The sequence below is a fragment of the Aspergillus piperis genome, assembly GCF_003184755.1.
Source record: "Aspergillus piperis CBS 112811 unplaced genomic scaffold BO85scaffold_1, whole genome shotgun sequence".
Lineage (NCBI taxonomy): Eukaryota > Fungi > Ascomycota > Eurotiomycetes > Eurotiales > Aspergillaceae > Aspergillus > Aspergillus piperis.
This window is the reverse complement of record NW_020291591.1, coordinates 1,497,507-1,511,651: the sequence shown is the minus strand read 5'-3', so window position 1 is coordinate 1,511,651 and position 14,145 is coordinate 1,497,507. Positions and strand designations below refer to the sequence as shown.

The 14,145-nt window shown below is 51.8% G+C and overlaps 6 protein-coding genes across 6 annotated transcripts; all 6 read left to right on the top strand.

Annotated features, from left to right (window-relative positions):
• The first annotated feature begins 905 nt into the window (after positions 1–905).
• Positions 906–2,183, top strand: BO85DRAFT_386942 (uncharacterized protein). Its single transcript, XM_025656649.1, has 2 exons — positions 906–1,533; positions 1,876–2,183. Exons 1-2 carry the CDS (start codon positions 1,351–1,353, stop codon positions 1,903–1,905), a joined length of 213 nt encoding a protein of 70 aa, XP_025520959.1. The 5' UTR covers positions 906–1,350; the 3' UTR covers positions 1,906–2,183.
• sun1 (SUN family protein UTH1) lies at positions 1,874–3,951 on the top strand. The gene is made up of 4 exons (XM_025659002.1): positions 1,874–1,984; positions 2,211–3,100; positions 3,163–3,542; positions 3,621–3,951. The coding sequence occupies exons 2-4, from the start codon at positions 2,245–2,247 to the stop codon at positions 3,660–3,662; spliced, it is 1,278 nt and encodes a 425-aa protein (XP_025520958.1). The 5' UTR covers positions 1,874–1,984; positions 2,211–2,244; the 3' UTR covers positions 3,663–3,951.
• A 1,924-nt stretch (positions 3,952–5,875) lies between these two features.
• Positions 5,876–7,458, top strand: fhdA (putative transcription factor Tos4; the record flags this gene model as incomplete). The annotated part of the gene is made up of 2 exons (XM_025655567.1): positions 5,876–7,384; positions 7,432–7,458. The coding sequence occupies 2 exons, from the start codon at positions 5,876–5,878 to the stop codon at positions 7,456–7,458; spliced, it is 1,536 nt and encodes a 511-aa protein (XP_025520957.1).
• Positions 7,459–7,544: 86 nt separating this feature from the next.
• BO85DRAFT_15575 (uncharacterized protein) lies at positions 7,545–8,290 on the top strand. Its single transcript, XM_025654186.1, has 2 exons — positions 7,545–7,944; positions 8,022–8,290. Exons 1-2 carry the CDS (start codon positions 7,631–7,633, stop codon positions 8,095–8,097), a joined length of 390 nt encoding a protein of 129 aa, XP_025520956.1. The 5' UTR covers positions 7,545–7,630; the 3' UTR covers positions 8,098–8,290.
• BO85DRAFT_15576 (uncharacterized protein) lies at positions 8,291–8,920 on the top strand. Its single transcript, XM_025654187.1, has 2 exons — positions 8,291–8,411; positions 8,485–8,920. Exon 2 carries the CDS (start codon positions 8,556–8,558, stop codon positions 8,862–8,864), a length of 309 nt encoding a protein of 102 aa, XP_025520955.1. The 5' UTR covers positions 8,291–8,411; positions 8,485–8,555; the 3' UTR covers positions 8,865–8,920.
• Positions 8,921–9,172: 252 nt separating this feature from the next.
• BO85DRAFT_15522 (regulator of nonsense transcripts 2) lies at positions 9,173–13,477 on the top strand. The gene is made up of 9 exons (XM_025654179.1): positions 9,173–9,427; positions 9,509–9,553; positions 9,684–11,782; positions 11,838–12,129; positions 12,176–12,333; positions 12,380–12,655; positions 12,705–13,010; positions 13,062–13,206; positions 13,259–13,477. The coding sequence occupies exons 1-9, from the start codon at positions 9,409–9,411 to the stop codon at positions 13,363–13,365; spliced, it is 3,447 nt and encodes a 1,148-aa protein (XP_025520954.1). The 5' UTR covers positions 9,173–9,408; the 3' UTR covers positions 13,366–13,477.
• The last annotated feature ends 668 nt before the right edge of the window (positions 13,478–14,145 follow it).

Below are 14,145 nucleotides of genomic sequence, written 5' to 3'. Positions count from 1 at the left end.
TTTCAGTAAGTATGTCGTCGCAGGCGGGGTATATGATGAGAACATTGACGACGCAGCAACGGATAGAACAATATGATCATAAATTAGGCAGCCACTTCGCCTAATTGCTCGAACATGAGGGGAATCGGTGACATCAGAATCAGATGGAGGGAATTCCCGCACTCCGCCGGGGAGATGTGTCAGCCAGATTGATTGATTGATTGATTGATGAATTGGCCCCGTTCCATTCAACCAACAAAGGTGTACTCATGGAACACTTGATGAGGGAAGTACAAAGTAGGCTGGGCCATGGTTTCGGGGCTGAAAATATCTTTACCGCCCATCAAACCCGACTGGAACAGTGAGCAGACTCAGCCGAGGACTACTGGTAGATAGTAGGTGAGTGCTCAACTGCTAATATTACTTACAGTCCTCCCCCTACTGCAGGCCAACATTGAGATCCGACATGAGACATTCCCTGGTAGGCCAAATTGTGGCAATGGTTCGGCAGCACAGGACCCGATGATTGGTGTACCTGACCGGGGAGAAGGTTTGATGGCCCACCGGCTGGTGCCCGAGAGCCGGTTATGAGTGGCCAGCGAGACACAGTAATTTCGGTAAACGCCAAGCTCACTTTCAGGAACAGGAAGGCCCCAAAACACAAAAAAAGAAAAGAGAATCCAGCAGAAGATGAAAAAAACGTAAGGGTTTCAAAGGGGAAAATCACCGCCGTGGCCCAGAAAAGCCCCAAGGCTGCTGGCTTGCTGGCCCAGTGTTCCAGAGCCCAGGCGGTTCCTGTCTATTCTATCCACTTGTCTCCACCCACAGCTGCAATTCTCAGCGATTCTCACGAGTCACGTTGCGCCGTCCATGTTGACTTTTTTTATTTTAACCCCGGTGGTTTCTTGGCCTTCTTTCTCCAGTGCCGCGCCCCCCTGTCCATCGCCTGACCATCACAACGGTAGGGAAAAGAAAAAACGGGTCTGAGATCCTTTTGTCAGTGATCTCTCTCTCTCTCTTACTACAGAAGTATTCTCGCCCCTTTTCAAAACCGTGCCCGTAGATAAATTCTTTCATACCCTTTCCCGCGCTCTCGTCCCATAATAGTAGTACTCCATACCCGTCCGTCCCTGATTTTCTCATCAGGAGTAGAGTTACCGTCCTGCGACAATCATTAATGTTTTTTATACTCCGTAGCTTGACACAAAAATAGGGATCAATATTGCCCACTCCCGAAAGGAGAAGAGGACAATACCGCGCAGACACTACAGATACGGACAACTGTAACAAGCTAATTTCCAACGCTAAAAGGCTAACAGCCCACACTAACTCAACCCGATGTCTTGAGCCTTCGGGCTGTGGGCCCCCCTGATGATTTATTATGATTATTTTTGTTATTTTATTAGTATTCCCATTATTTCCCTGCCTGTGAATTTTATTCTTTTTTGGTTAACCATCCACTCATTCGGTCCAAGTGCCACGCTCTCTCTTCCTCTCACTTACTTTCTCACACTCTCTTTCTTGGTTCCTTTGGTTCACCCCCTGGAAAAAAAGGTCAGCGCACGCCTTCCTTGTCCCTCCTGCCCACATCCACACTAAGCTAGTCTATCGCCTCTTGCCCACTCACTCCCTCCCCCCCCCCCTGGTCCACGGCGCGAACTAAACCTTTACTTACTCCTTCATCTCCCTCCCGATTTCCCTTTTCTCCCTCGAGATCCCCCTCCACATTTTCTTGCCTCCCTTCCCCCCCAGAGCGTTTCATCTTCGGCCCTTCGCCTGCTATCCTTCGCGAGATTTCCTATCCGACCTGAGAGAACTAGCTTCTCTCTCGTACGCTCTTTTGGGAACCTGTTTCTCTCTTCTCTTTCACTCTTTAACTCTCATACTCTATTCTAGGCAACTTGCTTTGTCTCTGCCAGACTTTGAGCAACCCCTGCCCCACGAGGACTTCGATTCGTGTACAGATTTTTTGCAAGAAGCGCGCGACTGGCTTGCTGTGAATTTGGTATGTCTCCTATCATGTGCACCTCCGCCAAACACCCGGGATCACATACAATAGCAGTGCAGCTCTTCGTTCTCTTGCATTTCGCAGTGAAGGATGCAAGCACATACATGGCTAGTGCCTAGTATCGAACAGACCGGCTTGTGGTCAATGGAGGTTGAGCGCATGCTAATATGGGATCCCGCGGTTTATATAGATTAGATCCACATTCTGACGCAACACTGAACAGCTTGCGACCCCGTGCGAATTAAATAACCGACACGATGAAGTTCAATACTGTCGCCCTTACCCTGGCTACCGCCGGTACCCTGGTGTCCGCTCAGCACCACCACCAGCACCGCCATCACCACAAGCGCTCCCCCGACGCCGAGGTCGTCACGGTGCCCGGTCCTACCGTCACCACCTTCGTTCTCGACGGCAAGGTCATTACCTATGAGGAGGCCTGCGCTGGTATCCGCAAGGGAACTTTGAAGTTCTCTGGCAACGTGCCTGCGGATGTTTGCGAGTCCTCTTCTTCTACTGTGGCTTCGAGCACCACCAGCCCGACTCCCACGGCTTCCGTCCAGGCTGCTGCTGAGTTCATCGAGGTCGCCGTCAAGCACTCGTCGAGCTCCAGCTCCAGCTCCAGCAGCACCAAGACCAGCAGCTCGTACGCCGCTGCCTCCTCCAGCTCCTCCGCCAGCAGCTCTAGCAGCAGCTCCTCCTCTGCCACCGGTGTGGACAAGGAGTTCCCTGATGGCGAGCTTGACTGCGACACCTTCCCCTCTGAATACGGTGCCGTTGCCCTCGACTACCTTGGCCTTGGCGGTTGGTCTGGTATCCAGTACGTGACCATCGTCGACGAGATTGTCGACACCATCGTTACCGGTGTCACCGGCGATTCCTGCATTTCCGGAGCCATGTGCTCCTATGCCTGCCCTGCCGGATACCAGAAGTCCCAGTGGCCCAGTACCCAGGGTTCTACCGGCCAGTCCGTTGGTGGTATTGAGTGCAAGAACGGCAAGCTCCACCTTACCAACAAGTCTCTGTCCAAGAAGCTTTGCATTGAGGGTGTCGGAGGTGTCCACGTGAAGAACACCATGAGCGAGGAGGTCGCTGTTTGCCGTACCGACTACCCTGGTAAGCATTGAACTTCCCTTCCGACATGTGGGTCAAAACAAAGGCATTAATCGTGTATACAGGTACCGAATCCGAGACCATCCCTCTCGCTGTCTCTGCCAACAGCGAGCTCCACCCCCTGACTTGCCCCAACGGCGCCACCTACTACAAGTGGGAGAACCAGACCACTTCCGCTCAGTACTACGTTAACCCCAAGGGTGTTTCCACCGAGACTGGTTGCCAGTGGGGTAACGGCAGCTCTCCTATCGGCAACTGGGCTCCTATCAACCTTGGTGTCGGTTACAACGATGGCAAGTGGCTTTCTCTGTTCCAGAACAGCCCTACCACCACCACCAAGCTTGACTTCAACGTGAAGATCGAGGGTGACAACCTCAGCGGTTCTTGCAAGTACGAGGATGGTACCTTCTACTCCGAGTCTGGCTCCAACGACTCCGGTTGCACTGTAAGTGACCTGCATTCATTTCCTCTCTTTTTTTTTTTTTTTTGCTGGGATCTTTTGCTGATCATCATTCACCTACAGGTTGAGGTTCTCTCCGGCTCCGCCACCTATGTCTTCTACTAAGATAGTCGAGGGCCCGACACCCACCCGCCGTCGCCGTACGATTCGGTTCGCCTCCGCTAATCTGAATCGAACCCCGTCGGCTCGCAAATAGAAGAACTTTCATGCCTCTGTTCATTCTGTTCATGATTCTCTGTCCAGTGCGGTTGCTTTCTTCTCTGTATCTTACTATATTGTCCTATGTGGCTTGAAAAATATAGCACCTGTCACATATGTCGCGTCGCCATTCCCTTGATGGAGACGATTGTGGTTAGACCTTACCTTCTCTACTGCAAAGTAACACTGATTTCCGTCCTTTTCAGCCGCACTTCTCTACCTTATTCCCCCCCCCCCCCCGTGAGCAGCCAGATTTGCTCGTCATGTTATAAGTTAGCAATGCCTTGTATAGTAGTTTTGTTTATGTCAGTTGATTTAAGATGGTTTTAATTCTTTCTGTGCCGATCTGATACCATCTGGGTGCATGGACGCCGTATTTGTGACCGCGTAGGGCGACAACTAGCTTTTTAAAGAAGGGCGGCCCTACGAAACCAGGCGGGTCCCACCCCCAGCCTCCTGAGTTTAAGTGAAAGCAGGTGTGTCAGGGCTGGTATGTAGATTATCCTTCGATAGAGTGCTCGGGAGGCGGTGGAGGTGCATTCCAGGGCGGCATCCACCTGCGTCATGCACGGTCTGATGTGTCCATCTATCTATCAGATATCGGTGACCTTGGAATGTGCATAAGTGGAGCCCCCGATCGGTCGGTGAGTTCTTCAGGGTTCTGTCACCGGTGATGTGTGGCATGTCAGAAGTGGGCTGGGGTTTGGCATTTCAGGTCCGTCATATCAATAATTAGTATTCATCATGGTTCTTTGAAGTTCTCTAGTGGGTTAAGCTGTTTCGATCGCCACTTAAGTAGTCATTGTCCTCATTTCCTGACTAATGGATTGTATCATTAATGTTACATTGTAAAGTGAGATTTAAGTAACAGAGACCAACTGTTATGGTGGATTGGGGGCGCAATTGCGACAGTTTGTCCGGGAAGGGTACTACTACTACTGCTACTAAGTATATACTTACCGCAATGAGGGGTGATGATGCCATGGAACCGGCGATTGGACTACACGTTGTGACTTCTATCACACCATAAAGAGGGTTCATCTTGCCGGGTGTCTTTTCCGGGCCCATACCTGGCCCGATGATGAGACCATTTACCAAGTTCGAGCCTGCGTAGGTAGTATTGTGGAGGATGCCATCAGGGGCAGTTGAAGTCATCCACCCCATTTGAGGACTGTTCACGTCGCACGCACTAGTCCAGATGGGGATAGCGAGTCACGATCTGTACGAAATCCCTGCAACGGGCACATGGCTTTACTATTTTGGGTAAAGCCTCGACTGGTCATTGGCCGAGGCTGGGTGCCCAGAACCACGTGATCAGGCGCGCCATCACGGGGCCCGAACCAGAAAACGCGGAGCACATGACTCCTAGACGCGGAGACGCGCCTCGTTCCTGCCTGGGGTGTCGAGGGTTGTGTATACCGAGATTATAGACTAGCCACCTCTCCTCCCTCCGTTAGACAAGCAGGGGAGTGCTGGAACTCAGGGAGCCGCCAGGGTTGATTTACCTTTTTTTTTTTTTTTTTTTTTCCACACCTGTAAGCAACCGGAGTCTGGCATATTTTGGCAAACTTCCCTTCCACCCAAGTCAGCAGTGCATTGCATAGTTTCGGACGGTCCAAGTTGCGAGGCTGCGCGAGCTTAGTGGTGGAGCTCTCGACCCTCGTCGGCGCCTATCGAACGCGTCTCGGGTTGTAAGCGTGCATTTCCGCGCTGGACGAGACGCTCCGTTCCGGCAGGCATTCCACCACACACCATCCTTTCACCCTTTTCTTCAATGTTTCTCGTTTTTTGCCTGTTCGTACCCAGTTTCGTACTTCCCCAACCTCCTGGCCCTCGTCTTGGGGGGTGAAGCCTCAAAGTTCCTTCCCTTTGTCATCCTTGACACGCTTCATCTTGTCTCTCTCTCTCTCTTTCCTTCAGGACCCCGAGTCTCTTGAATTGACTCCCACCCCATAGAATTAGACATTCCTCCCCCAACCTTTTCTTCCTCGACGCGACGAAAGCCTCAATTGATCTTTTTTAATCCTCGTCCACCCCTCCTGCCGTTGTTTGAGTGGTATACGAGCGTGTCCGGGTCGTGGTTCACGACCAGACGGCCTTAACTTCAACTTAATAACATCATGGAGTCTTCGCCTCCAAGGAGCAGTCTGGCTGCTCCGGTGGCAGGTGTGAAGCGTCCCGCGGCCCTGTTGCCTGCCTTTGAGCCATTGAGCTCCTCTCCCTCACTTCCTCGTCCACAGAAGCGTGTAGCACGCGACAATCATGGCATTGTCTCGACTTACCCTACGCCGGTGCCGACCTCGTCGACCCATATCTTGTCCTCCTCCCCCCCGAGAATGGCCCTGCCGCGAACGGCCTCACGGCGTACGTTTACTTCGTCCAGCTCCGAACGAACCCCTCTGTCTGCTGTCCCTACCATAACGCTTCCCGAGAGCGGGGAGCCCGTCCTGATGGGAAGGTCCAGTGCCTCGTGCCATCACCAGCTCGCGGCCAACCGTATGATATCGAGGGTGCATGTCAAGGCTACTTACAAGCCCGCAGCTAATCCCTTTGACCCTGATAGAGTGGAGATCATGTGCATGGGATGGAACGGGATTAAGTTGCATTGTCAGGGGAAAACATATGACTTGGCCAAGGGAAAGACGTTTACTTCGGATATCAAGGATGCTGATATCATGATCGATGTTCATGACGCCCGCGTGCTGGTCCAATGGCCTCAAAGTGACCGAAAAGATTATGCCTCGACGGATTCCGAGCAGACATGGGAGGAGACTACACCCAAACGTAAAGCACAGTCCCGTCGGAGTATTCACGAAAGCCCCAATGTGGAACGTCAGCGCTTGGCGTCTCCCGTCTCGCCGTCCCCTGCGGTCAAGTCTTTGGTGCCCCCATCGTCACCCATATATACCCCGACACGCTCGCGGAATTCCGTGGTCGTATACGAAGACGAGGCTTCACCTAGCCGTCACAACAGCACTGCTGATGCAGATCAGAAGTCGTCGTCCATCGCTAGTGACATTCTGCAGAGCTCGCAGTCCAGCGAGTTGAGTGAGCTGAGCAAGCAAGATGACTTCTCGGACCATGATGAAGAAAATGACCCCATTGTTCATTCCTTTGGACCCTTTGGCGACAATCTACTCCCTCGAATGGCCTCATTCACTGCAGATGAGTCACCACTCCGTCCTGCACGACCCCGCAACCAGGTTGTCCAGCCTACCAAGTCCCCGGGACAACCCTCCAAGGCCGTTGAGTCGACGGAGAGCACAGTAACCAAGCTGGAGCCGTTGAGCGAGAGCTTTGAACGGGTTCAGAACCATGCCGCCAACCAATTGGCGTTCTCTCGGCTCTCCTCCACGCCATTTTCGACAATCTTGAACAACCTCCCACCATCCTTATGGAGACGGGACGGCCATCACAAAGAGGGCCCCACGAAAGAAGAGATCCGTGCCATCCTGGACACGACCAAGTGCATTGGAAAGGTGGCACGGGAGGGAAAGGATGCCGCAGGAAAGCCTCTGGAAGCCGAGTACTATTACATTCCTGACTTTGACGAGGACGATATGCGACGCGAGGCGGTAGTGCATGATCTCAGGAAGCCGGGCCTCCGCAACTGCCGCAAGCAGCACAAGGTACGTTTATCCCCACTTAAACAGTAACATATAACTGACCTTCGCAGCAATACTTCTGGCGCAAACCCAAATAAACAATAAAAAGTCATTCGATCCCTGCTAATATCTTGACACGACCTTCTTGGATTCTGAGTACATATTTGCAACGTTCCCCTTTTCTTTTCTTTCTTCCTATCTTTCTTCAAGGACTCGCATAGCGTGGCGTGGGCATACCCTGTCGATTTTTTTGTTGCTGTATGAAGGTGTATGATGATGTGGGTTTCTTTCCTTTGTTGCGTTCTGTTAACGGTCCCCCAAGCCAGATGTATTGTTTTGTCCACGTGCGATGTCTACTGTGTTTCCTTTTGTGGCAGCATTGACCATTACGAGTCAGGGTCTCTGTCCATGCCTCATGGTGTAGACCTTGCTATTTCTGTGGGCGCTCAAGACCTACCCGTGTCTTGTGTGACGTCCGTCAACGAATCCGCGTCTGAAAATTTCCTTCAATATTGTCTCCCAGTGCGCTGTTGGCAAGATGCCCAGCAGCCCTGGACCCTCAACCAACCCAACCCTCATGACCTGTATGTTATCACAGTTTCTTAGGGAAACAAAAGCGTTTTAGTTATGTTCAGATGCAAGCCTCTTACATCGTTCACAGTAGATTCGAAGCCAGGAACATGGGACGATCATTGGTTTCCACCGCAGTTGGCATCACGTGCCTGCGCCATAGATGATGTCCCAATGACTTCAGGTCCAAGCACAACACCACCATCAACTATCTGGCCGCGTCGTGCAGTAGCACTGTCCAGGCTTCGTTTTTGTCCAATCCTAGCTGGATCTGGATCATTCTTGGCCACGGTTTAGACGTCAGCCCACATCGTATCGCCACGATTCCATCCGAGATACACGGTATACTATCTGCTGGAAGAAGGCAGGCAGGCAGGCATATTAAGCCAGTAGATCCGTATTCATCCCAACACTTCATCCCTCCTTCGCTCCTCCCAACATCCAGACCAAGTACTTGCTTGACCTTTTACTACATCGCTAGGTAGCACACTAAACCAGTCTACAACCTACCTATATCTTTCTACTTACCTATCTACCTACAACACACTTCTCAGTCTAATCAATTCCAATCCAATCCAATCCAATCAATACACCCTCTTAACCAAACCACTCATCAACATTCAATATGTCCCCAAACCCACGAATCATCCCCACCACCGAATCAACCACCCTCCCCCGCACTCATCAACACCAACCAAACGACGCAGACGCAGACGCACCACTGCACACACAAAGCAGTCCTGAAAGAGAGCAAGAAGATCCCAGCAGTCGCATCCTAGGCAGGAGTATCAAGCCGCCCGTGGTACGGCATTATAGTTGGAGTGAGGAGGATCGGAAGCATGCGTTGCAGGCGCGGTTGTTGGAGACGGAGGGGAGGGAGATGGGGTTTTCGGAGGTGAGGGGACATGATGGGGGTGTGATGGGGGATGAGTAGGATATTCTCTGTGATGGTAATTTGTGGTTGAAGGTAGGAATGGATGGGAATTTGAATGAGAATGTTGGTGGTTTGTGGTTAATGTTTGATGTGACTGTGAGGTTTATGGGGTTATTCCGTAAGAGTGAATTCTATTAGGGAGATGGGATCAGTAATATAAATTTGATGGGGCAGTGCCAACAAGAAGAAGCAACTTATTCTTGAAAAAAAGTAGTTATTGGAGTCTATCGCAGCGTAGTAAGTACTTACTATTGGGGTAATGACGAACTCCGCCTTCGGCCCACTTCTTCTTCACTTTCCCAGCTGCGCTTCACTTCAACTTCCGTCAGCCACTTCCAAGGCTTGCCTCCCCCTCTCTCCACCTCCCCTTGACGCCCGAGACACCTTGCGCGTCACTTGTCTCCTGCCCGCTTCACCAATGTGGCGTTCAAGTCACTCATGCGCTTTCCTTTCCCACTCTTTGAAAGGTTCCCCGGACAGTTGAGATCAACCCACGCGCTGATTGCTGCTGCTGCACCACCACCACCGCACACCGCGGCAAGCAATGGATCGTCAGAGGAAGCGTATGTCCAATCCCACTCCACACCACATGTCACCAAATTTCCCCCAACTTGAGTTCGCTAACTTATTCCTCCTGTCTACAGGGGATCTCCGCCTCCAAAATGAGAGAGTATGGGCTGGCGAGAGTGGTAAAGAAAACCCCTCCCCCCTCCTCATCAATTCAACCCACTACGCCGATACATGAACATGATCCGGCATCGGAACCACATGAAGTTATTGTAACTACCTAACTAACTAACTGATCGCTTGATGCAACAGATGTCTTTCCGGTCAGCAAATCCCTCGATTCGGCCTTGAAAAAGAACACCGCTTTCATCAAGCGCCTCCGCACCGGAATCAACGCCGCTGCCCAACAAACCTTCCTAACCGATATCCGCACCCTCTCGCTGCACAAATACTTGTCGGAAATTATCTCCGCCTGCTATGAAGGTCTCTGCAAGCTCAAATCGCCCGGCGAAATTGCTACAGGTGTCGAAATCACTAGTGCCTTGCACCAGCGCTTCGGACCTGCCGAATTCACCCGCCAGATCGGATGGCTGCTAGGGCGGGGCCTGAGTACCCCGGATAGAGGACAGCTGAAGGCGCTCAGCCAGGAGTTGCGCGAGCGCGAGGAAAAGGAACGGTTGTCTCGCCATCGGGTGTTGTTGAGGGTTGTTACGGAGTTGTGGCTGGTGGGGGTGTTGAAGACACTGGATGATATTGAGAAGCCGGATGATGTGGGCGCGAAGGGCAAGGATGGAGTTGTTGGTATTGGTGGAAAGGCGACGGATGGGCCGGTGAGAAGGGCGCCGCCGTCTGCTGGTAAAGATGGTGAGAGGGAGCCCGAGCCGTTTCCGTTGGAGGTGTTGAAGGACCTGCTTGGACATGATCGCGACCATTCAAATTTGCCACTGGCTGTGCTGTTTGTCAAGAGCTTCAGTTGGGATGTGCTGGGCGTGAAGATGGTCGAGGAGGGTAGGAAGACTGTCGAGGCTGATGGTGCTACAACTACTGTTAATGGCGATGTGGAGGCGGATACAACAACAGCCCCGGAGGGTGATGACCCGCCGCTAACTTCGGAGAAGACTCAGCTTCGGTTCAAGCATATCCTGAATCGGTACCTGGAGGATGTCAAGACACATGTTGTTCGCGATCAGAGAGCGTTGGCCGCCCAGAGCCGTCGCAATGCCGAAGCATACGTGAAGAGTGGCGAAATCTTCGAAGACCGCCAGGCCAACTTTGAGAAGCAGACGAAGTCGCTGGAGAAACTGGTTACCAACACTCAGGTCCTGTGTGAGGTTCTGGGCGTGGAAATGCCAGCTTTGGCCGAGAAGGAAGCCGCTGATGCTGGAGCGGGCGGTGGTATCGGCCTGGTGAAGGCTAGCGAGTACTTGCGTGGCCAAGGAGAGGGCGCGGGTATCTGGGAAGACGAAGAGGAACGGCGCTTCTACGAGAATCTGGTCGATCTTAAGGGTAAAGTGCCGGCTGTACTGTTGGAGGATGGCAAGAAGAAGAAGGCGGAGGATGAGGCCGGAAAGAAGAAAGAAGAAGACGGCACAGAAACGGAGAAGACTGAAGCTGGTCAAGCGCAGTCAGCCGAGGAGAAGGCTGCAGCAGATGCCGATGACCAGTCTACTGCTATCGCAAGCAAGACTGTCGGCGCCCAGGTGGATGCGCTTCTGGCTAAGCTGCCCGATCTGCAGACTAAGGACCAGGTTGACCAGCTGGCGCTAGACTTCTGCTTCCTGAACTCAAAGGCGTCTCGGAACAGGCTCATCAAGGCAGTTTCCGATGTCCCCAAGGGCCGCATCGATCTTCTTCCCTTGTACTCTCGTCTGGTTGCAACCCTAGGGCAGTACATGCCTGATATTCCCCAGGGAATCACCAACTATCTGGACGAGGAGTTCCGAAGCCTCCAGCGCCGGAAGTCAAAGGAGTTCCTGGGCCAGGTTCGGATGAGCAATGTCCGTTATTTGGCCGAACTGACCAAGTTTGGTGTAGTTCCGGAGCACATCATCTTCCACTGCTTCAAGGTTTCACTGGATGACTTTTCGCGCATGAACATTGAGATCATCGGGCATCTCCTAGAGAACTGTGGACGCTATCTGCTTCGGAACCCTGACACGTCCCCGAGGATGGCTTCCTTCCTGGAGACTCTAGGAAGGAAGAAGACTGTCCAGCATCTGGGTCAGCAGGAACGGATGATCATCGAGAATGCAGTCTACTACGTTGATCCGCCACCGCGACCTGCCATTCAGCAGAAGGAGCGCACCCCTATGGAGTCTTACATTCGGAGACTGGTCTACCTGGATATGAACAAGCGCAACTACACCAAGATCTTGAAGTCGATCCGCAAGCTTCATTGGGAGGAACAAGATGTAAGAACAGCATGAAGTGATGTGGTGTACGAAGATCATACTAACTGCGTGATAGGTGGTCGATATTTTGGAGCGCGTCTTCAGCAAACCGGTGAAGGTCAAATATGGCAACATCCACCTTCTCGCGATCCTCGTCAGTGCCCTTTATAGATATCACCAGGATTTCGTCATCGGCGTTGTAGACAACATCCTCGAGCAGATCACGCTGGGTCTGGAGCAGAACGATTTCAAGTTCAACCAGAAGCGAATCGCTGAAGTCAAGTACCTCGGAGAGCTCTACAACTACAAGATGATTGACTCACCGGTGATCTTTGACACCTTGTATCGCATTATTACCTTTGGTCATGGTGAGTGAGTCGACACCGTCCGCGAAATGTCATTAACAGCTCTCAGAGGGTGGTACGCCCATGCCTGGAAGGATTAACCCGCTTGACCTGCCTGATGACTTCTTCCGTGTCCGTCTGGTCTGCACTCTTCTCGACACCTGCGGCCACTGCTTTGATCGGGGCTCGGCCAAAAAGAAGCTTGACTTCTTCTTGACCTTCTTCCAGGTATTTTTGCCACTGTCCGCAAGAAATTCAACGCTAATCAAAACAGTACTACATGCATACAAAGGATCCCCTGCCAATGGACGTTGATTTTCTAGTCCAGGATACCTTCTCCATGACTCGTCCTCAATGGAAGCTAGCAGCTGATCTGGCTGAGGCTACTCAGATCTTCAGCGAGGCTGTGGCGCAGAACTTCAAGACGCAGGATGCAGAGAGACCTGCTGAGCCTGATGAGGACGATGCGGAGAGCAGCTCGTCAGACGAGGGTCTGGAGGAAGACGTAATGCTCGAGGAAGAGGACCAGGAGTCGAGCGACGAGGCTGAGGTTCGTTGACCGACATTAAGATTGTGATTATCTACTAACGTATCAACAGGTGTCCGGTCCGAACGCCGAACAAAATGGCGACAGTGAGTCCGAAGACGAAGAGATCTTCGTGACTCGACAGGAAGAGGAACGCGACCCAGAAGCGGAAGCCGAATTTGACCGCGAATTCGAGAAGATGATGGCGGAAAGCATGGAATCCCGGAAATTCGAACGCAAGGGTGTGTTTGACATACCTTTGCCGATGAAGCGGTCTGGACGTGAGGCAGCGCTCGAGACGCCCCCGCCAGAGGCACCCAAGCCCACGAACAACACCATGGCGTTCTCATTGATGACGAAGAAGGGGAACAAGCAGCAGGTAGGTTCTCCATCTATTTCTTGCAAGACTGGCTCATGACTAACCATGCAGACCCGCACGATCGACCTACCCTCCGACTCCAGCTTCGCCGTGGCAATGCGAAGCCAGCAGCAAGCCGACCGCGAGGAACAGCAACGGATCAAGAACCTGGTCCTCAACTACGAAATGACCAATGAAGCGGAGACCAACACTGATGGTACGTTATTTGCAGTAATTCAAGTGTAATCAATACACTGACAGTGTTGCAGCCGCAGAGAAGCGTTCCCCCCATCGCGACACCAGAATGGACAAATCAAGCGCAGCCAGGGCGGCTTTCCGATCCCGGAAACTCCAACTGAGCGACGTAAACTGGTAGATGATGCGTTCGATGGAAACTAACAGTCATGGTATACATTCATGAACTAGAGAAAAGACCAGCAGTGCACTGTTCGGACTAGTCTTTGACTATTACGCTTTTCGCGTCAGTCGTCCCATCAGTCAGTGGGTTGATTGTTTGACAACTTGTCACAAACGCACACTTGTCTACCTCGTGTGCATGGTTTCAGCCTAATCATGTGCAGACAAGGCTTTGTCTGACAGTCAACCAACCACTCGGTTATTGATACATCGGCGATGTGATGTGGAAGTGAATGGGTATGTCGCATGCATTCCCAAGCATAGCAAACAGATCATCTGTTCAACACAGTGATCATTCCTTACTTTGTGTGTGGTTCCTCCCAACACAGAACAACTGCGCAGTGGTTTGTTATAGGGAGATAGAAGAAACTCCCTGAGCACGGCATGATTATATTCCGTCCTACTCCCTGCTTCTTCTACTAATCTCCTCCAACTGGCTAACTCCAGCTGGCTAGTGCAGAAGGGAGATAGACGTGATCTATTCAATCCATTACCTGCCATGGAAATGCCACATACATCCATTACACAATCACTCACTCGCATGAGCCATCCTACAGCAGTTAAATTAGAAATCATCTCATATCGAATCAGAATGTAATTCTACTTTTCAAAAGAACTACGTTTGCTACCTCAATAAAATGGGCTAAAGATACTGCAATGGAAATGAAATCATCTATGTCTATTCAATCTACTTCGCTCTCCCTCTCCCCTCTCTTTTGGACCGAGATGCTAAACATGG